Below are 22,721 nucleotides of genomic sequence, written 5' to 3'. Positions count from 1 at the left end.
ACCTTACAGACACAAGGTGCAAGGTTTGATTTTCACATGGGGTAGTTAGCCTACTACTAATCTGTGAACCTAAGAACAAGACCACACTGACCTAAATGAAGAAGCTACTGAGGGTGGTCTAGAGAAGTGGTATCCATATCTATCTGGAAGGACAGTTGCTGACTAAATCCTGGGAGAAAACTGCTCCATTAAAAAAAAAAAAAAGATCCGGATGGAGGTTGGTACAGAAGTTAGGGTGTTTACGTCACAGTCACAAGGTACAGAGTTTGATTCTCATCTTTGAAAGGGAAATTGGCTAGGCTTAAAATGGCTTATAAGGGCAGCTAGCCTAGTGCTTAACTATGAACCTAGACTTGAAGCAGCTGAAGTTTGGACCAGAACTTGATCCGACACTGGAACCAAGGAGGGAGATGCTGAATCAGATGGCTAAGAAGCATTCAGAGCAGATCTTGCACCACAGAAGGGTCCATAGACCATTTTCTAGATTACTTGGATCACCCCTAGAGGGATCTCTTTCCCTATCATTCTCTCTAGGTCTATCTTTCTTAGGTGTTTCAGAATTTTTCTTTGAGGAAAGAGACTCCAACCCAGAAGAAGCTGAGTGTCTCCTGCTTGGGGAAGGAAAAGCCTTTCAACACTAGCTTAGAACGATATTTCCAAGAAGACAAATGGCCCAAAAGAAGAACAAATTTCACAAGATTCCTCAGACAGCACATTTCTCTTGTGAAGCCTGCAGTGGGATTTTGTGCCTGCAGGCCACACATGTTTTGAAACCTGAAGCCTCGCCTGCCATCTTCAACTAACAAACACAAGAAAATGGACTGAAAAGTTTTAAAAAATGACACCAAAAAATCCCCCAAAACTTTGAAGAAGATCAGAAAAGTTCACCCAGAAGATCATTCAAAAAAGATACCAAAGTCCAACAGACACCTACTAAACTTCAACTGCTACTTGAAAAATGAAGCCAAATTTCCCTACTGAGAAGAGAGTGGGTGAGACAAAAAAACTAAAGCTCACCAAATAGCAAGGAGTGGTACAAAAGCTAAGCATGTCCCAAAACAGACTGGAAAATTGAAGAAAAAGTCTGTTGTCTAGTGCAGAAAACAAGATTTGAGGGCAGTATGGAAGAGCGGAGGAGATTAAGCCTTGGAATCAAAGTTTATGTTGCTGGCTTCAAATCCGATATACCTACCTGTTAAGGCAGATGGAAGAGATGCCACTGAATCTATTATTATACAAAAAAGAAAATGTACAAGCAGTGTTGTGCAGATGCAATGCAAAATGAATGCTGACTAATGCCTATACAGTAATACACGACTAAAGGTTACAATAAACTGGTTTAGTACAGCCAATACATATCGGAAGAAATGTAACATCCAGACATAAATGTAGCTTATATTTCAATTTTATCTCTAACTCCCATTTCATAACTATTAAGGATATTTTCACGAATATGGTACTCTGACATTTAATTCCTGGATGTCAGCACTTAGCATGGTACTTTTGGTATAGCATTTAAATATGCTGCTCTGTAGTCTGAGATAAAATGAATAGCCTGTTATTACACAATGCAGATGCACAGCTAGAGTAACATTAAATAACCACATCATGCCATTTAACAACAGTTACTGGAGGAAATAAATTAAGTGCAAAAGAAATCAGAATATAGCCAAGCTATGTACTTTCTTCCCAAAGCATAAAGGAATCCATGGAAATGATCAGCATTTTCATATTCCTTTGCCATACACTATTGCTGTACAATTACTGTTGTAGTTTATGTAACTAACACAAACGATTACATTTATAAGAAACAGCCAAGAATTAAAAAAAAAAAAACTGTGGTAGTGGCATTCACCATGTCAGCTGGTTATAACAGCCCTCATAGACATACGTTCTTTGTTACTACTGAACTGTATATATGTTAAACAATTGCTTTTAACTAATATGACCCATGAAGTTGCAAAATAAGTAGAGGATTCAGAAAGCATTACCATGATGCAGAAGCCTTAAGGTTCTCTTCCCCAGCAATGGTAGCAATTCCAGATCAAGTCTGCACAGTTAATTTTTTTCTTTAAGAGGAAAAAGTGAATAGCAACTTTTGACAGCTTTTACACATTCACTCCTATGGGAATAGTGGTGATCAACACTGCAAATATAGGTAAGAATAGCAAAGTTATTATAGTGGTGTACGTGTGTGCGTCTTCAGACAGCATGAATGTGGCTGAATGTGTGAATGTGTGTGTGTGTGTATATATATACATGTGCACATAAGCATTATGGAACTTTTCTGTGGATGCATGGACGTGTGTGCATGCATGTGTTAGTGTGAGACAGAGTGTCTGTGTGTGTGTGTGTTTGTGTGCATGTGTTGGGGTGATTATCTTATCACTGATACAGGGACTGGCAAGGAGAACACCGGCACTGTCAGATCTGATAATGCAGGTTTGATTCAGAGACATGCTAATGAGATATTTCTCTGTGTTGGTGTACCATATCTCTGAATGAAATTCTGCCATGCTAAGTGACCAACCTGCTATGGCTAATTAGTGCAGATGGTGAAAATCTTTTGGAATCCCAGGGTGTTTTCATATGATGCACAGAATGGAACAAATGTATTATCCTTCCACGTAATGACTGATCCAATACCCACTTCAAATGTTTTAATAATTAACATAACATAATCGGCAACAGGTATGTTATGAGTGTAATATCTCAGGAATAATATCTGTAGAAATAATTATACAGGCGACAGAGACCATTCCAATGGTACTTACAAACTTTACTTTTTTTTTTTTTGGGGGGGGGGGGGCTTTTTAAAAAAAATGCTTTGTGCTCAGAAATAAATCTTTCACTGTATTCCAGTGCATGTGACAACTCTTCACAGCAATAGCCAGTTTTTCAACAAACAGTAGAAAAAGGTAACAGTGCTCAACACCTACTGCACCTTTATGAACACTTTCTGTATTTCTTACTACTGGTGTATAGCGACCTTGTTTTAGCAAGGAAAATATAAAGTACTGCTACTGCCAGAAATCAGATTTACAAAACCCACAAGTTCTGAATGCCTAATTGGACTCCAGTCATCTCTGCATGCAGCAATGTTGGCAGAAGCCCCTTTTGATTAGTCAGCAAGGTGCCTGAAGAAGAAAATTAATGCTTGCTATGTCTGTTGTAGACTGAATTTTGTTTGGAAGCCAATACATGATCAAAACCACTGGTTAATGGAACACAAATGAACACTGCTTTTCACGGTCTTTTAATTTACTTTGTGTACTGTAATTAAGTGTCAAGATTATTGTGTCTAGTTGTCATATAGCTCTACGCCTTCCCCTTCTTTTTCTTGAAATAGGATGGTTGTCTTTTTGTCCTTCTACAGGACGAGAACTGCAAGTTTCTTGTGTCACCTGTTCAGCTTCACTGTCATCACCCCCTGCAGAGGTTCCTGCTTCCAACGAAGGCTCTCCTGGGGAAGATGGTGGGTCTTCCACTTTTGTTGTTAAAGTCTCAGTACTTAAAGCTGTAGCCCCTGTAGGTGGCACTGAAAATGGCATCATCAGTCCTGAAGCAGAGCTCTCACTTAAATTGCTTTTTATTCCAGCAGCTCCAAAAACAGACCTCTCTTGTAGGAGGGGTAAAATTGAGGCCACTACACCTGTGAGTTTGTCAAAACCTTCTCGAATGGTTGCAGCTAAATCCCTTATAGCTTCAGCTGTTTCCCTCTGAGTCTGCAAAAAGTCCAGTGCAGTGTCAGGTACTAACGGCTGCTCAAGTTGAAGTCTACGACGGCGAAGAGGTGGGGAATTACAATGCCCCACAGAATATTCAGCCATGCTGTCCACTAGGGGATGCTGGGGACTAAAAGGTGATTGCTGGGGAATTGACCCTCCTGACTGTGGTGACATTTTGAGAAATGGGCTAATCTGGGAAACTTGTTCAGTACAGGATGGTGGTGGTGAATCACTCAGTTTTGGCTGCAGAAGAATGTCATCCCTGACATTATCTGAGAAGCTAGCAGAACTGCTGGAACCAGCAGCAGGATCACTGATTGGATGTTCTAAATGGAAAAAAAAACAGAAAAAAATACACTATCACATTCACATAATTCATTAAAAAAATAAATTCACATATTTGTAAATACCATTAAGCTTGAATAACACAAAATTCCTTATACACAGCAATCAGTTAATTAAACTCAGATACCAAACAAGCATTTCAAAGTCTACAACCAATTTACTTTTTTCTGTAGTGTTCAAAAACTGGATTTACCCAGTAGTGTAGCATGAAGAGATAAATATGCATAGCCACATCCTGTGTTGTTTTAGTAGCCTGCATGCAGACAAGAACATGAATGTGGTAGGAGCATGGCAAGGCCTAGGAGGGTGACTACACTGCACTGTTTGCATTTATCACCATCATCTACCTTTATCCCTCTTTGTGATGGGTTTTGCAGACCTAAGCTAGATGATGATCTTTATACTGACCCACCTTCTTCACTCTGCCATTTTCCCATGGCACCCTAAGCTGTTATCCATACAGGAAGATGTCATATTATATGACAGGTGTATGAGCTGGCAGCCCTTCATACTGCTGGGTAATGGCTCTTTTTGTAACACTTCAAAGCATTCACTTGCCATTTACTCTTCCTGAAGTCATTTCTCACAGAAAAATATATCTTGCTGAGCTCCATTTGTGCTTGACGGAGAATACTTGTTAAATAATCTGAATTACATGCTATATAAGTATATTTTTTGCACTTTAATTGTTCAGTGTTTCTTATCAGCACTGCACTGGTTGTATTTATTTTGCTTATCAGTACTGCATTGTTTTTTATTTATTTGTGTAACAGTTCTGCACTAGTTTACTGCACTGCTTTTATTTATTTATTTGACTGAATTATTTACTTTTCTGTGTCTCCATTTATATAATTGCTGATCTGTGGTTGAATATAGCAATAATCCATGCCTGGGTGTGGGCAATGCTGGATTTACCCACGGTTTATGTGGTTTGGTCACAAGGGCGAAGACCGAGTGGCCAAACAAAGCCAACCGTGGGTAAATCCAGCATTACCCACACCCAGAAGTGGGTTATTGCTATTATACAATAACGTTATTTAAGAAAAAAAAAATACTTTTCTTAAATAATGGCAATGTATAATGCCACCTTGCTGCCCTTCCGCAGCTGTCTGGTATTCTGCGGCAGTTCTGATGTACTGCGCATGCGTATGCCTACGCAGTACATCAGAGCTGTGGGCAAAAGCAACGGGAAAGCAAGATCTCCGTTGCTTTTTACAAACTGTCTCGCTATGTTAAAGGAGTTTAACATAGCGAGACAGCTTTAAAAAAAGCAACAGAGAATCTCTGTTGCTTTTTTTAAAGCTGTCTCGCTATGTTAAACTCGTTTAACATAGCGAGACAGTGTAAAGCAACAGAGATCAAAAAAAAAAAGAGTTATAGTAATGGAAAAAGTCCGGGCGACCGGACCTTTTTCCATTACTATAACTCAGATTTACAACATGCACGATGCCAATCAGCGTGCACGTTTTTGAATATTAATGAGGGGTCGTTGTATAATTTTTGTTTTTCTCCCGCTCACCCACCTCACTGCAGTTGTGCTCTTATAGTTGTTGCTTTTGCTGTTGCCCACCCCTACTGTAAATTTGATAAGGGACACTCCCAGTCCCATCTCCTTAGCTCATTCTACCCAAAACAGAGATCATTTGGGAAGGTCAAACCCCTTAGTTCCTTAACCTTGAATATTCTTCTGTTCCTCCTCTCTCCCTTTCCTTCTTCTTCTTTCGCCTTTTCCCGGTTAGGGGTCACCACAGCAGATCACCTGTCCACTCATGACTGGCAGTGAAGTGTTTACGGTGTCTAATTGCCAGCCCGACGCCCAACCTTCCACGGAAGGCACACATACACATGTACTCATGCCTAGGGCCAATTTGGAGTATCCAATCAACCTACTGCATGTCTTTGGGGTGTGGGAGGAAACCGGAGCACCTGGAGGAAACCCACGCGACCACAGGGAGGACATGCAGACTCCGAACAGAAGGCACCCCAGCCGAGGAACGAACCAGGGAACCTCTTGCTGTGAGGCGGCAACGCTAACCGCTGCACCACCGTGTTTCCTCCTCCTGCTCCATTACTTCATCTTGCTTTTTCTGCTACTTGCTGTGGCTTGTTCTCTAAAGTCTTCAGTTGCATCCTTTCTGTTGCATTTGTTACTGCCTGTTTATAGACTGTTTAAATTGTAAGTGTTAGTCTAAGCCACTTCAGTTTTGGTTTAAGCACTTGGGCTTTAGGCTAACTCCTTAGTTCTCCCTGGCCTTTTCTCTCAGATTCTAAAAAATATGGATGGACAATTTCCTACAGTTTCTCCTGCCAGACTGGTTAATATGGGCATCTTGAGACAGTGTAGCAACTGCCTTATGTACAAAGATAACCACCTACTATTACTACCTAGGAACACAATTTGCGAGAGATGCAACTACATTAGGAATCTAGAGTCCAAGCTCTCTCCCTCACAAGCCAGCATATCTGGCACTGAGAAGGCTGTCAACACAATTACTACACCTCAAACACCACCCACACCTACACAACACACACACACACACATATGTGGAGGCACACAGATGTGCCTCTCACCAGGCTGGATAAGGAGAAAGTCAAGGTTAGTTGTCTGTCAGTGGACAGAATCCACCATATCACACACACACTGAAGTCTCTCAACAACAGGTACTGTTATGACACTGTCATACTCCATGTTGGTGTGAATGATTTGAGATATACCTCCCTGGACTATATGAAGAGAGACATGATTGAACTCGCTGAATATGTGTCCCAGGCAGGTATGTCCCTAGCCTTAAATAGCATTCTACCATCACCCAGAATGATGCCTGAATACAAACAGAAAATGATTGACTTTAACAATTGGCTTAGTTTCTGGTGTCTTTCCAGGGGGATCCAGTAACTGACAGCCTGGGAAGATATGATCGACAGACCACGATGCTTTAACAAAGATGATCTGCATCTGTCTCACCTGGGCTTCAGGATTCTGGGAAAGGCTCTTGCCTCCACTATAGTTCCTTTTTTAGGAAAAGCGATGAGGTTAAAATTACCAACATAAAAATTTCAACAAAACACAAATTAAAGGTCATGCTGCTAAACACTAGGAGTCTAAACATAAACTGCATTCATTGCAAGCATTCCTAACCATGGAAAATGCTGACATCTGTGTGGTCACATAAATCTGGTTCAAAACTGAAGAGAACACCCCAGCCTTACCTGGTTACTCATCCTGTCATACATTCAGGCCCAAATTGTGGGTAGTAAAGCCAAAAGAGGTGGAATTTCAATATATATTAAAGACATACACACTTCCAGGTTGGTCAAACAGTATGATGCAAAGGAGACACTCCAGGTGCAGTTAACTATTGACAAGACCCCTATACAAATAATAGATAGCTACCAACCCCCAAATCTTACCCAAGATGCCCAAACTGCTTATCTAGACCTCTTTAAATCTATCAAAATTCAACCCTTTACCCTGATCCTGGGTGACTTTAACTACCCAAACATAGTCTGGAAGAACTACTCTTGCCAGAACACAAATACCCAGAGATTCCTCAATTTTGTAAATGCAAATGCTTTGGAACAGCTAGTCCATACCCCCACAAGAGGTGATAATATCTTGGACTTGGTATTAACCAACATGAATAGCCACTGCTGCATCCCTGCAGTATCATCCTCCCTTGTAAGATCCGACCATAAAGCGGTCACGTTTAAAGTCACCATCTCCCCCGACCCCCTCTAGATAGGGTCAATCAAAAAAACTTTTCCAAAGCTAATTACAGCCTCCTGAGGGCTGGTTAAACAGCTTCACAGCCCCCTCCCCCTCTCTAGGAACTGGCACCAGTATCAAAAACTATATCACATTACAATTCGAACATTTATATAGATGCATGGAATCAGGAATACCTGACAGGACTAAATCATCCTCCGCAAGGAACAGTAAACCTGTCTGGTGGACATCTGCAATAAATAAACTCTATAACAGAAGAAAAAAATTGCTGACCAGGACCAAGAAGGAGCAGGTGCCCAATTGGAATCAATCTCTCCTTAGCCTAAACAAGCAAATAAGAGCAACAGTGAAATCCTCCAAAGCAAATTTCGAGTCCAAATTGGCCACATCTACTAGAGACAATCATAGGGCCTTCTTCACATATGTCTGTAATCTCAAAAGTAGCACCCACATCTGTTCAGAACTGATGGTCGAGGACATATACAAATGCTGCAGATATAGCAAACTTGCTGGCTGATAGATTCAGTGAAAATGTCACCTCTCTGTCCTCCCCATCAGTAAATCAGGACATCCCCATAACCTGCCCCCTTCCCCTTATATCTAGGGATCAGGTCATCACTGCTCTCTCAAAGGCAAAAAATACAACTTCCATGGGACCTGATAACATCTCAGGCTGCATCCTATATGAACTCAGGCAGGAACTTGCAACACCATTAGGCACCCTATTCAACCAAAGCCCGAGTACCAGTTTTGTCCCAGATGAGTGGAGGACAGCCACTGTCATCCCTTTACACAAAGGTCCACTGATCTGGGAAATTATAGACCCATAAGCCTAAGTAGCCTGATCTACAAGGCCATGGAATGGATTATCATGGACCTCACAAACAAGGACATTGGTAAACTCCAAACACATGATCCCACACAGTTTGGCTTCGTCAAGGGGAGGTCATGTCTGTTAAATTTGGTCGGCTTTTTTGAGACAGTCACTAATGCCATGGATGAGAGGAAGACAGAGCACACTGCCTACCTTGACCTGGCCAAAGCCTTTGACACTATTCCCCACTTGGGCATAATAGATAAACTCTCTCAACTAGGCATCGATCCGTATGTAACTAGATGGGTAGCCAACTGGCTCACTGATAGAACCCACCTAGTCAAAATAGGGGAAGCCACCTCAAGCAGTAGACCTGTATCGAATGGCATACCCCAAGGTTCGGTCATGGGGCCTCTATTATTTGGGATATACTTTTCTGAGGTACAGGCCAAAACCAGTGGGCTATGGGTGACCAAGTTTGCAGATGACTGCAAGTTGGGAGCTGTCATCAATTCCCGTAGTGACGTGGACATCCTCCAAGAGGGTCTCACCCAAACAAATGACTGGTGCCAGAAACATGGCCTCAAGCTGAATACAAAAAAAATGCGTCATCATCTCCTTTGGAGAGAGAAATGTTCCCACAAATTATCACATTAATAACGTTCTAAGCATGCAGTCAGTTGTGAGGAATTTGGGCACACAGACTGAATGCAGCCTGTCTTTTGACCACCATGCTGCTTCCATTGTACAGAAAGCTTTCTACATGGCCCACCTCATACGGGTGTCTCATCCAGGGACAAGGAGGTCATAACATCCCTGTATTCTTTCCTTGTAAGGCCCATTATTGAGTACAATGCCCCATTCAGCATGTACCTCGCAAAGCATATGCAGCAGCTGGAGAGACCACAGAGGCTCCTCAACAGGAGAATCCAGGGCCTCAAAAATCTACCATACACAGATAGGCTAAAAGCCCTATGCCTCTACTCTGTTTCATACAGACTCCTCAGAGGTGACCTCTGTCTGGCATACAAGGCGATCTCGGACCTTGCCTTGATGGGACTGCTGCATATCCGCAAGTCCAGCTCCATTCGAGTAACCCGCACACGTGGCCTCAACCTGGTCTGTGACATCAACAGGACTTGCTGGCAGGACAGATTTGTTTCCCAGAGACTCCCCCATCTATGGAATAAACTCCCTCTCTACATCAAGCAGAGCACCTCTTTACTCCTTTTTAAGCACAATCTGGATAACTGGATGGGAAATAGAAAATACATCCCTGGGATTCCACCCTGTCCCTGCTGGACAGGGGCATCGGGTGCTGATTTGTCTATGCATGGGCTAAACTCTTGGGTAGGCTTATAAGGGCATCAGGGCCAATAGCCTAGTAACTTCCTATGATCCTATAAGTCAGGAGCTGTATATTTATTTATTTGTCTTTTATTAATCGGGTTGTTCCTCTTAACATCAACAGAAGTCGGTAACTACTAGGTAATCCTCAAGCATTCTCCCTCCTGGAAGAGGTTACCAGGCTCTTGGTATTAACTTCTTCTCACACTCTCCCTGAAATCTGTGGTGTCCAGTATTTTGAATACATTTCTGAATTCAGGTTGCTAGTGGCACATAACATATTGATTATTGAAAAAAGAAACAGTCCCAGCCTTTTTTTATTTTGATTCCTTTCTATTTACATACTGAAATGTACCACACTGAGCATGCTTTAGCTTTCGGGGGGGGGGGGGGTTGGAGGGGGAGTGCCAAGAACAGGTATAACCACTTTCAGCCTCAATCCATTTCATATTATTGTTCTACTCTCAAAAGCTGTCAGCATGCATCATTCATTAGTTTAATCTGGGTATTTTCCTACAATTGTTTCTGCAGATACCGTTTAATTTAATCAGTTTATGAGCTTTTAGCTCTGTAAAAGGCATATGAGTGAAACAGTAATGCAAAGTTTCAAACAAAAGGAGACAGAGACTTCTGTTCATTTGATATTCTATTCTGTGCTAATTTCTGAACTCCAACTGCAGGTAGATTTTGTACTTGGTGTTGCATCTTGGTGAGTTAGTGCACTATAACACATTTTTACTTCATTTATGCCTGTTTGTTCCTTTTACCAGTTTGTCATCATTGCACATTAACAAATTCCTAACGTTATTAATTCTGGCATCTCTCATATATTTTGCAATGGCTGATAAGTAGTTGAGACTCTAGGAACTGTTACTCTGATATTGTGGTGCCAAAGTACCATTACCATTCGAACTCACCAAGTGAGGGTAACGACAGAGCTTAGTGACAGAAGCACTAATTTATACTGTTTAAAAACATGTTTGCATGCAGGGCTGTTTCTGAAATGTACAGCTTTCTTGAATTTGATACCCGAGGAAATGTATTTCCCTTATCATGAAGGTTATTTTTGTATGTCACTTAGTGATGATTAGGTTTTAGCTATCCAAATTTGTTTTGTAAAGACTTTAATATCCCTTCAGTTTCCTTTACAAATGGCTCTTTACTGCCTTAGGGCTATGTCTGTTTCCCAAATGCATTCAATTCTTTAAATTTCAGTCAATAAAACAAAATAAGACCCCTGTATCCATTTGGGTTATCTGTTTACTGTTGAGATATCCTAATAAGCACTCTTTCCTTATATTCAGGTCAAAGAGTACACTCATCCTTACATTCCACTTACTTGACCTGAAGAAGTTCTAGCTACCTTGAGAAGCAACCTCATGTCTGCCAGCTGAATCCATGATTCCATCACTTCAGTCATTACCATAAAGCTCATGACCACAAGCAAGGATGCAGCAAAGTCTGACTGGTTCACTTTTGAACTTCGTCCTGTTATCTCACTTCACCGCACATCAGTGATAGATAAGATATAATCAGGAACTTGAATGTAACAATGAAGTTTAAAGACACACACAGTATACATACCAATCACAGCATCCTTAGAAGAAATGAGATAGAGAATAGTTATGGAATGATGCTGATATTTTTACATAACAAAAATCCTTATAGTGTGTTATGACTTTCAATAGGCCAAGTTGCCAATGGTCAAGTATATCATTCTTTTGGGTTGTGGAGCTGGAGAGTAGGTAGAAGGCCTGCTTAAAGCATTGAGAGATGGAAATTATTCTTCCAGTGCAATAATTGAAGCAATTACTGGACTGCCTACCTCTCCATTCCTAAAGGGATGTTATACCTCCACTGAGGAAGTGAGCGCAAAGTATGGACAGTATATAAATAACGAGCTACTTTGATTGTTCTATTCTCTTAATTTTGAGTGGCTGTAACATGTTTATTTGCCGTATTTTTGTTTTAGGTTATTGCCCTCTTGGATTTAATAACTGCTTCTTTAAAGCAACTACTGAGTTAGTATTTATTGCCAAAAGGGGAAGCCCAAAATAAATAACTTAGTTAATAAGGTTTGGTTTATTCTTAAGAATGTGTTGGTAAGTCTGGCAAGTATAGAATTACGCTAAAGTCAAGACATTAAAACCATATGAAGAATATAGTTTTCTCTCATGCAATGTTAACGTGTTGGTAAATTCCATTAAAAAAGTCAGGGTAGTCACTTACTTGTTAAGGGACAAACCATAATTTACATTCTTATAACAGAAGATGGAAACATTCCTACCACAGGGCTAAGCTGTTCTGTGCTAATCCTTGTGAGGCAGAAAAAAAATGACTTGCCAAGTAAGAGGCTTGGAGATAATATAGACAACTGAAGATAAACATGAGACTGTATGTTATTTATTTTACTTAACCCAGAACTTCCATACAGGACGTGTATATCAAAAGCAAAAAAGAAGTTAGAAATAAAGAAAAAATACTTGCACCAGAAAACGGTCAAAAGCTACATATAAAGAGTTAAAATCAATAATACGGTGGATCAAATCAAAACAATACCTATATAAAAAATATTAAACCATCTAAAAAAACAGACACAGGCAAAGACAATTGGACAGGATAAATTCTGCAAAAGAAGAGAATACAAAAGAATGAAAGTACAGTTGTGTACACCTACCATAAATGTAGATGTTCGAGTGTCTTCACTGTTGCAGTCATAACTGTAGGGTGCTCCTGCCGGCAGGCAGCCCGAGGTCGGCCAGAATCCCAAAGTCTGGGTCCGGCGTCGGCTGTATAAGCTAGTACCCTGACGTCAGTACGCTTTGGTACATAGCCCTCAGCCGACGCCATCTTCTCCAGCCTTTCTTGCCCCAGATGTCAGAAGTCCCCAACAAATCAAAAAAGAATCCAACAAGGAAACACAAATACACCACAAAACAGGAAAAGAGAGAAAAACAGAGGGGATAGGAGGGAGGGAAACCCCGACTGCAACAGTGAAGACACTCGAACATCTACATTTATGGTAGGTGTACACAACTGTACTATGTTCTTCGTGTTTCACTGTTGCAGTCATAACTGTAGGGTGGAATCCCAAAGCAGTGTAAAAGGGGAGGAGGCTTTAGATAGAAGAAGGGGAGGCAAGAATACCTTGCAAGACAGCAGAGGCAAAGCCTGCCCTGGACTTAGAAAACAGGGGGAGACTGTAGTGCTTGGAAAAAGTATGCACAGAACTCCAAGTGGCAGCTTCCAAGATATCCTTGGTAGGGACTCCTCTGAGGAAAGCTGTAGAAGTGGCAGCTGCTCTAGTAGAATGACTTCTAATGGTACCTGGAAACTGTTTCCCATGATGAGTGTAACAAAATCTGATTCCATAAGCAATCCATTTGGAAATAGTTTGTTTAGAAATAGGTTTTCCAAGAGAACTGGAGGCAAAAGAAACAAACAATTGATTAGACTTTCTGAACTCTTTAGTCTTGTCCAGGTAAAATCGTAACTGTCTGTGCACATCTAATGAATGCAAAATCCTTTCTCCTTTATTTTGAGGATTTGGAAAGAAAGTAGGAAGGTGAATTGTCTGATTTAAAGCCACTTTGAAATCACCTTAGGCATGAAAGTAGGATTGGTCCTCAAGGATACTCTGTCCTGATGGAAAATAAGGTATGGTTCCACAGCCATGAGAGCTTGCAACTCTGAGACCCTTCTGGCAGCGGTCAAAGCTAATAAAAGAACAGTCTTCCAGGATAAAAACTTAATATCTGAAGATGCAGCAGGCTCAAAAGGAGGCAAAGTAAGTTTTTCTAAAACATAATTAAGATCCCAGGCAGGGACAGGAGGGGTCCTGGGAGGCCGCAAATTTTAGCCCCTCTCAAGAACTGCTTCACCAAAGGATGAGAAAAAACAGGAGGATCAGAACTGAAATGCGCAGAGATAGCAGAAGCATGAATCTTAATGGAAGAAAAGGAAAGTCCTTTAGACAAAAGTTCCGAAAGGTAAAGCAAAATAGAAGAGAGATCAGGTACCTGAGGAACCGAGCCTCGGTCCTGCATCCAAATACAAAACCTCTTCCATTTAGAGGCATAGGATTTCCTAGTGCTAGGCCGTCTAGCTTCCAAAAGAACATCCAAAACTTGTTTGGGAAGACTAGAGGAAATCAAATTCCTTTGAAGAGCCAAGCTGCCAGGCAAAGGGTCTTGAGGTTGGAATGTAGTAACTGACCCTGATGCTGGGACAAAAGCGAAGGGTTCAGTGGAAGAATCCAAGGAGGCCCCAAGAACAGGAGCTTTAAAGTTGGATACCAAAACTGTCGAGGCCAATTTGGAGCAATCAAGATGAGGAACTTGGGCTTGTCCTGTTTTATCTTCAGTAATACCGAGGCAGTAGAGGAAGAGGAGGGAAGGCATATGCTGAAAGGCTTCTCCAGCTGAAGGACAGGGCATCCACTCTCCAAGCTGTCTTGTGGAAGGTCCTGGTGCAAAAGCGAGGCAGCTGATGATTGAGATGGGATGCAAACAGATCTATCTGGGGACATCCCCAAACTGCAGTAATCCTGTTGAATAAGTTGGTGTCTAGCATCCATTCGTGAGGATCTGAAATGTTTCTGCTCAGGCTGTCTGCCAAGAGATTCTGTTTCCCTGGAATGAATTGAGCCTGGAGATGTAAATTCAAATTTAGAGCTGTGTCCCATAAAGCCATAGCTAGTCTGCAAAGGGGGTAAGAATGAGAACCCCCCTGCTTGTTGATGTACCACATGACCGTGGTGTTGTCAGTGCGAATTAGCAGAGGCCCTGGTTGCAAAAGGTTCTTGAAGGCTAGAAGGGCATTTTGAACTTCCAACATTTCCTTCAGATTGATGTGCCAGTGAAGATGGTCCTTTGTCCAGGTTCCCTGCTGGCAATTGTCTAGAAAGTGTGCTCCCCAAGCATAATCTGAGGCGTCCGTGGTTAGGATTTGAGTAGGTTGAGGAAGACGAAAAGGTTTTCCTTCATTTAAAGTGCATGCCCTGGACCACCAGAGGAACTCCCTCTGAAGGCAGGGGATTAAAGGAATCAGAATATCCAGATCATGGTAATGCTGTGACCATACACTTTTCAGATACCATTGAAGCTTTCTCATGTGAAGCCTTGCGTTTGGAATCAACAGAATGCAGGAAGCCATGTAGCCCAGAGCCTGCGGGAATTTCCTTGCAGTGAGCTGAGATAGAGTTGCTAAGGTGTTGAAAGTAGAAGCCAGCTGAGTTTGTTTTTCTGGAGTGAGGAAGGCCCTTTGTAAGGTTGTATTTAAGAGGGCTCCCAAGAATACCATTTGTTGAGAAGGGATCAGATGTGACTTTTTTATGTTCACTGAGAATCCCAGTAGGAGGAGAAGACGTTGAACAAAGTCCAGATGTTGAAGCAGAAGATCTTTGCTGTCTGCCTGAATAAGGCAGTCGTCCAAATAGGGGTAAATCTGGATCCCCTGAAGTTGCAGTAAGCCACTACTGGTGCCAGGCACTTGGTGAAGACTCTGGGCGCAGTAGATAAACCAAAGGGCAGAACAGAGAATTGAAAGTGCCTCGAACCTGCCTTGAACCTGAGGAATTTCCTGCGTTCTTGCCTGATGGGAATATGTAAATAGGCTTCCTTTAAGTCCAATGTCACCATCCAGGCGTCCTGAGAGAGCATTGGAATTAGTTGCTGCAGAGTAAGCATCTTGAACTTTGGAATTTCCAAAAAGGTGTTTAACACAGAAAGGTCCAGAATAGGTCTCCATGAGTTTTGTTTTCTGGGAACCAGAAACAGTCTTGAATAAAAACCTTTTCCCATCTCCGAGAGTGGAACAGGCTCTATGGCTCTCATGGCCAGAAGAGCATCCACTTGATTTAAGGCCTCTGACCATTGATGTTTTGGCAGATCTGGCCAACCGTGAGCCCTTGGCAAAGTGTGAAAGTGGAATTTGTAACCTTTTAAAATCACGTCCAATACCCATCTGTCCTGGGTAATATGAGTCCAATTTCTGTAAAAAGAGACAGTTTTCCTCCGAGAGGGGCATCCAGGTGAAGGGGTCCTGAAGCCCAACCGAGAGAGTCATTGAGTTTGCTTTCTTTGAGATTGGGATCTGCCTTCTCCCCTTCTAGGTGAAGAAGCAGTCCATTGTCTAGATCTGTAAGAGGCCTGGCCTTGACCACGACCTCTGGAGCGCCTATATCTTCCCCTTTGAGGCCTGTCAGACGTGGGAAAGGACCAATTTTTAGAGGGCCAATTCCTGGAAAATCTAGGAGGCTGAACTTGCAAGAAATCTTTTACAGTCTGCATAGACTTTGCCTTTTCTTCCATCTTTTTAATAACTTCCTCAGCCTTGGATCCAAAAAGAACATCATGTTGAACAGGGGCATCTAATAACTTAGCCTTAACCTGTTCAGGTAAACTTTGTTCACGAAGCCAGGCATGTCTCCTAATAACAGTACCAGAGGCTGCAGCCCTGCAAGAAGCATCCAAACCACAATGTAAGCTATGCTTGTTCACTTGTTCAGTAGCATGCAAAACATCCTGAAGTTCCTTGTCCTCTGCACAAGCAGGAAGGGAAGCAAGCTTTTGCTTTAAAACAGACAAAAGAAATTGCTGATATTTAAACATATGAAACTGGCAATTTAAAGCCCTTACAGACAGGGTAGCAGAAGTATATACCTTTTTTCCCCACCTGTCTAAAGCACGAGAATCCTTCTCAGAGGGAATAGGATTTTTAGAAGAAGCAACCTTAGCAGCCTTAGAGCCCTGAGAAATAGTTTCAGGATCCGCAGAAGGGTTTTTAAATAAAAATAAATGAGAGTCAGGAACCCTATAAAATCTATCAGGCTTAGAAGGAGCAGGAGGCATGGAATCAGGATTCAAATTAGCCTCAGAAAAGCATCATCTACAATGTCCAAAACAGGAGGGATAGCTAAAGGCCTATGCTGAGGAAGAAGAAGAAATTCTCTAAGCCTCTTCTTGGAAGCAGAATACTCCTGTCCTTCCCAATGAAAATGTTCCCTCATCTCATGCAAGGTTTCCCCAAAAGAAAAATCCTCAGGCGGAGAGGCAGAGGGTAAAGAGTCCTCAGCATCCGAATCCTCATAAGGAGGAAAGGAATAGTCCTGATCTGAGGAAGAAACAGAAGATACAGAAGCCTGATCAGAGGAATCCAGAGTAACATCCTGTCGAGGCCTTTTCTCAGGAGGGGGTGAGAACCCCTAATCATTGTAAGCAAATCTTCAGCCATCCTCAATAATTGCTTTTGTGTCCTGGGAGTGGATTCAGAAGCAGCTTGAGCTGGAACTTTAGAAGCAGCTTGAGCTGGAACTTTAGACTTAACAGGAGTCTTTGTCTTTGCCTTTGAAATAGTGATGTGAGTAGGCCTGAAAACCCCCTCAGAAGCCGGTACCTGCACAGCGGTTCCAGACCCATCTGAAGGAGCGACGTCCGAAGGTCCTGCAGCAGTTAAAATAGTGGGCCTTGATGGCTCCCCATGGGAGTCCGTATCGGCCATCGGTTCAGAAGTGGCGGACGACAGGGGCTGCAAAAGCGCCTCACTGACGACAGCCGAACCGGACGCTGGCTCCAGCTGCAACGAGTCCTGTTTGGACCTCGGAGGCCTGTCTTTGTCTTTGTGCTTCTTTTGAACTCTGGTAGTGTCCGAAGACATTCTATTGGAAATCTTTATGAGGTATTTGTTTCCCACACGCTATACAATTATTAACTTTTTCTGACATCGGAGGAACAAGAAAAAGATTCCCCAACGGGGTACTTAGCTTTGAGAAGAGACGTAAGAACTTCAGACCGACAACAACCAAATACGCTGTTCGAAAATCGCCAACCAACGACTTGCGAGCTGCTTTCCACCGCACGGCAAGAAAGACTGGAGAAGATGGCGTCGGCTGAGGGCTATGTACCAAAGCGTACTGACGTCAGGGTACTAGCTTATACAGCCGACGCCGAACCCAGACTTTGGGATTCTGGCCGACCTCGGGCTGCCTGCCGGCAGGAGCACCCTACAGTTATGACTGCAACAGTGAAACACGAAGAACATCTTAAAAGCAAATTGTTTACGGATGTGGAAAAGCAACAACATGAAAAAAGAAGTTATGTGCTCACTATAATATTCCATATGAGTAGTTGTATTTCATTTGTCTTCAACCTGTAGGAATACGATCCGAGCTGGCAAAGATTACAAGCATCAGCTCCGAGCTCCAGACTCCTCCCCTTACCCATAACCCACCTCCCTTGCCTTCCATCCCCAGATCGAGTTTGCTGAACTTACACTTATAACCCATCCTGATAAACTTGTGACCTATACTTACATCCTGCAGGCTGAACATGTGCCAAAGGTCCGGGGGAAGGATGGTTGAAGACAAATGAAGTACAACTACTCAGATGGAACGTTATGGTGAGTACATAACTTCTTTATCTGAAGTAGTTTATTTCATTTGATCTTCAACCTGTGGGACAGAGTCCCCAGCTACTAAACTCCTGGGTGGCCCTCATGGAAGGATATTCCTGAGCACCGTGGAACCAAAGGAAGCTCTCCTTCTAGATGTCAAATCCAATTTATAATGGGATATAAACGTATGAGATGAGGACCAAGTAGTTGCTGCAGTTGTAGCCATGGACCTGGTGGAATGAGATTTAACCTGACCTGGAGGAGTCATGCCTTTGTCCTTGTAGACCTCCAGGTTGCATGAAGAAATCCATCTAGCTATCGTGACCTTGGAAATAGGTTTGCCCAAAAAAGGGTCTATAGAATGAGACAAACGATCAGATTTACGGAAATTGTTTGTCCTATGTAAATAAAATCATAACTGTCTGTGAACATCCAACATGTGTAGTTTGTATTCCATTTTGTTGGTAAAATTGGGAAAGAACACAGGCAAATTTATAGTCTGACTGGTGATGCCACCATAGGAAGAAAGGATGGATTGGTTCAAAGGGAAACTCTATCTTTATGAAAAATCATTGTACAGAAATTTTATGGACAAAGCCTGCAATTCTGAAACCCTCCTAGCAGAGGTAATAGCGACCAGAAAGGCTGTATTCCACAATAGAAATTTTAGATCAACAGTAGCAGCAGGCTCGAATGGCGGAGCGACCACAGCTTGAAGAACCATAGTAAGATCCCATGGGGGGAACAGGATCTTTGACCGGGGGGGGCGTAGCAAAAACGTACCTTTAATAAAGGCTTTACACAGTCTAGAAGATGCAAAGGATGCAGAATTCTCCACCACATGAAAATGAGAAACAGACAATTGAACTTTGACAGTAGAAGAACTAGCTTCGTGCTGGAAAATATCAGCTAGGAAATCAAGGATAGTGGAAATAGGAGCCGTGAAAAAATCAAAACTGCTCTGAGAGGCCCTCAGAAAAAAAAATGTTTCCACTTGATGCGATAAACCTTTCTGGTTGAAGACTTATGAGCAGCTAACAAAATAGACTTAACTGAGGAGGAATGTACGGGAGTCCTAATGATCAATGGAACCAGAGCAGCCAAGCCGTGAGCTTCAGGCTGTCCAGATTCAGATGAGGCACCCCCGATGGGTGTGAAATCAGATACTATGAGGGATCTAGGATCCACGGTGGAGCCAGAATGTGAGACCAAAAGAAGGGAAACCATATCTGGCGAGGCCAGAATGGGGCAATGAGGATCACCGTGCTCCCCAGTCGACAAGCTTTCTGCAGAAACCTCTGGATGAGAGGGACAGGAGGGTAAGCATACAGAAGACCGGGAGGCCAAGCATGAACTAGAGCATCTCTGGGGGACTACCTCAGTGGGAGTTCAGAGTGAAAAACCTGCTGCACTTCGCATTGGAAGGAGATGCGAAGAGATCGCAGCAAGGTTGACCCCACTCGCTGAAGATTTGTTCCGCTACTGATGGATTCAGAGACCACTCATAAGGCATCAGAATGGTCTGACAACCTGTCCGCTAGAATGCTGGACCATCCTGGAATGTGCATTGTGATAAGAAAGCGACCACTGGAGATCGCCCATTCCCACACTCTCATGGCCTCGCGACAAAGGGGATAAGATCTGGTCCCTTCCTGTTTGTTGATGTACCAGACTACCAACATATCTGACTGAACAGCAATCGTCTCTAGAGGGTTGGGAGGGTGGCGTAAAGGTTGAGGTGTTTGCCTTACAAACACAAGGTGCAGAGTTTGAGTCTCATAAGGGATAATTGGCTAGGCTTAAAAATGGCACGCAAGGGCAGTTAGCCTAGTACTAACCTATGAACCTATGAAAGGCATGAAGGGCCTACAACGCTAGAAAGACCACCCTCATCTCTAGGACATTGATATACAAACTGCTCTCCATGGGGGACCAAAGGTCTTGGACTGTCTTGCCCGTACAATGCCCCCCCCACCTGAGTTGGGAGGCATCCGTGATCACTGTGGCTTAGGCCGGGGCTGGAATGAAGGGTCGTCCCTCCAAAATGTCCAGAGAGCTCATCCACCATATGAGGGAAGACTGACACACCTGACTTACGTGGATAGGACATGTTAGTGGTACATCCAAAGTCTGCCAAAGTCCACTGAAGAATCCACATGTGTAGTCGGGCACATGGAAGGAGAGTTATGGTCACCGCCATCGAGCCTAGGGCCCTCAATACAGATTCCGCTGTCAGGAGATGAGAATGGTAAATTAGGGAGACATGCATCCTGAGGTTCTGAACTCTCTCCGAGGTCAGGAACACTGGCACCAATGCAATCTATCACCTATACAGGCTCTGGTAGAGATGTTGATTGAGATACCCAAACTCAGGGCGAGTGTCAGACAGTAGTCCCTGGTTTGGGAAAGTAGACGCCTGGTGGGAGCAGTGAAGAGCCAATCGTCCAGGTACGGATAGACCTGAATCCCATGGAGCCTCAGGTGAGCCACTACCACTGCCATCACTTTGGTAAACACCCTGGGGGCTGTGGTGAGACCAAAGGGTAGGGCTCGAAATTGGTAATGATCGGTCCTTAGCCGGATGCGGAGTTACCTCCTGGAGGTTCTGAGCATGTTTATGTGACAGTAAGCATCCTGGAGATCTAATGAGCACATCCAGTTGCTCTCTTGCAGGTAAGGCATGATGGACTGTAGAGTGACCATCCGGAACTTTTCTTTGGCCACTGACAGGTTCAGGATGTAGAGAGCCAGAATGGGCCTTAAGGCCCCCATTTTCTTTGGCACCAAAAAGAACCTGGAGTAGAAGCCCATTCCGGACTGATCTGAGGGGATGGTTTTGATGGCTCGTTTTTCTAGCAGCTTGGAAATTTCCTGTGCTGCTGCCTCCCTTTGCGTAGGTGGAACGTTCGGGAGGTGTTTGGGAGGGGTTGAAGAACCTATGAAGGGGATAGAATATCCTCTGGATATGATTTGCAGCATCCAGAAGTCCATTGTTATGGACTCCCAAGCCACTGGGTGTAAGGACAATCTTCCCCCGACTGCCTCCAGAGTAGAGCAGTCAGGCAACCCCTCAGGGTTGCTGCCCGGGTCTGTCCAAAAAAGGTTCTCGAGACCCGAAGTTTCACAGACTCCCTCGGCCTCTAGGCCGGCTTCCATTCTGACCCCCTCTGCCTCTGGGGGAAGAAGAGCCTTGAGTGTCCCTGGAATACTGAGACTTCTGGAACCACATCTTCTTTTGCCCTCTCTGGTTCCAGGAAAAAGACCTTTGAGGGTTAGAGAAGTGGATCCCGACGGCAGACAGTGTCTTCCCATCCTTCTCAGTCTGGACTTGCGTATCCTTAATGGCCTTACCAAACAGAGTCGAGCCATCAAAAGGGGCATTAGCAAAGGATGCCTTAAAAGGTTCGGTAAATTGGCACAACCTGAGCGAGGCGTTACACCTCATGGACACGCCGGACCCAGCCGCTCCTTCCGTTTCATGGGAGAGGAGTCGCATGGACATATTCAATACTGCTCTCAAAGAAGTGGCCATTTTCACGTTAAAGCCTTGTCCTCCTGCAACATGGACTTCACCAGGTCGCGTTGAAGTCTTGTGACATGGGCCAAGTAGTTCAGCGCCCTTATAGAAAAGGTAGCTGAAGCATACACCCGCTTCCCTAGTCGTTCCATCATCTGAGACTCTCAGTCAGGAGGGTGGACCGAGGAGCTTTCCTGAGATAGTTCTCTTTTAGTGGCTGCTGCTACCACCATGGCGTCCACAGGGGAGCTCTTGTTCCAGGAAAGCCTGTCTATGGGGGGACTCAAAACCTTATTGAGGCGCTTGGGGATCAGCTCCACGGTATCAGGTTCCTTTCATGCCTGTGAGGTGATCAAATCCACTAAAGGATCCGTGGGGGGGGGGGGAACGACACCCAAGACATAGACGGGCCCGTGCAGAAGGCCTCCAGAAACACAGACTTATCAGAGGAGGGCTTGGGGCCAGACCAACCTCCCTGCTGGCGCAGGATCTCCATGAGGTCTCTAAAGGAGACATCAGGAGGTAATCTTGGGGAGCCCTCCCCCTCATCTAAGTCTGTGTCCTCGGTCAGGGACTCAGGGGAGTCCAAGTGCCTCCTCTTACACATATGCTTGTGAGGCACATCTCCCGTGGGGCTCTCCGGGGAGTGCTCGCAAGCCGTCTGTTCCTCTGGGGGAAACATCTGGGCACTTCGGGCAAGGGCTGTCCCTCTAGTAAGATGACGGGGACCATAGACAGAGCCGAGAGGGTCTGGGTGGAGCCCGAGGGGGCGGTCAGGGGCCTCGATCCAACAGAGAGGACCCGTTCTACCACACTGAACGCCAAAGGAGAATGGACCTCCTGTGAAGCCAA

At 43.7% G+C, this 22,721-nt stretch overlaps 1 protein-coding gene across 1 annotated transcript in view; it reads right to left on the bottom strand.

Moving 5' to 3' along the window:
• Nucleotides 1–1,387: 1,387 nt before the first annotated feature.
• Nucleotides 1,388–22,721, bottom strand: part of LOC122794288 (myb-related transcription factor, partner of profilin-like) — a 201,769-nt gene continuing 180,435 nt past the window's right edge. The window contains exon 2 of the mRNA XM_044062580.1: nt 1,388–4,054. Coding sequence (XP_043918515.1) covers nt 3,309–4,054 — 746 coding nt within the window. The 3' untranslated portion in view covers nt 1,388–3,308. The remainder of the gene's footprint in view (nt 4,055–22,721) is intronic.

The sequence above is a fragment of the Protopterus annectens genome, chromosome 1.part0 (genome assembly GCF_019279795.1).
Source record: "Protopterus annectens isolate FY-2018-M chromosome 1.part0, PAN1.0, whole genome shotgun sequence".
NCBI classification, from domain to species: Eukaryota; Metazoa; Chordata; order Ceratodontiformes; family Protopteridae; genus Protopterus; species Protopterus annectens.
This window is presented reverse-complemented; position numbering and strand designations above follow the sequence as displayed.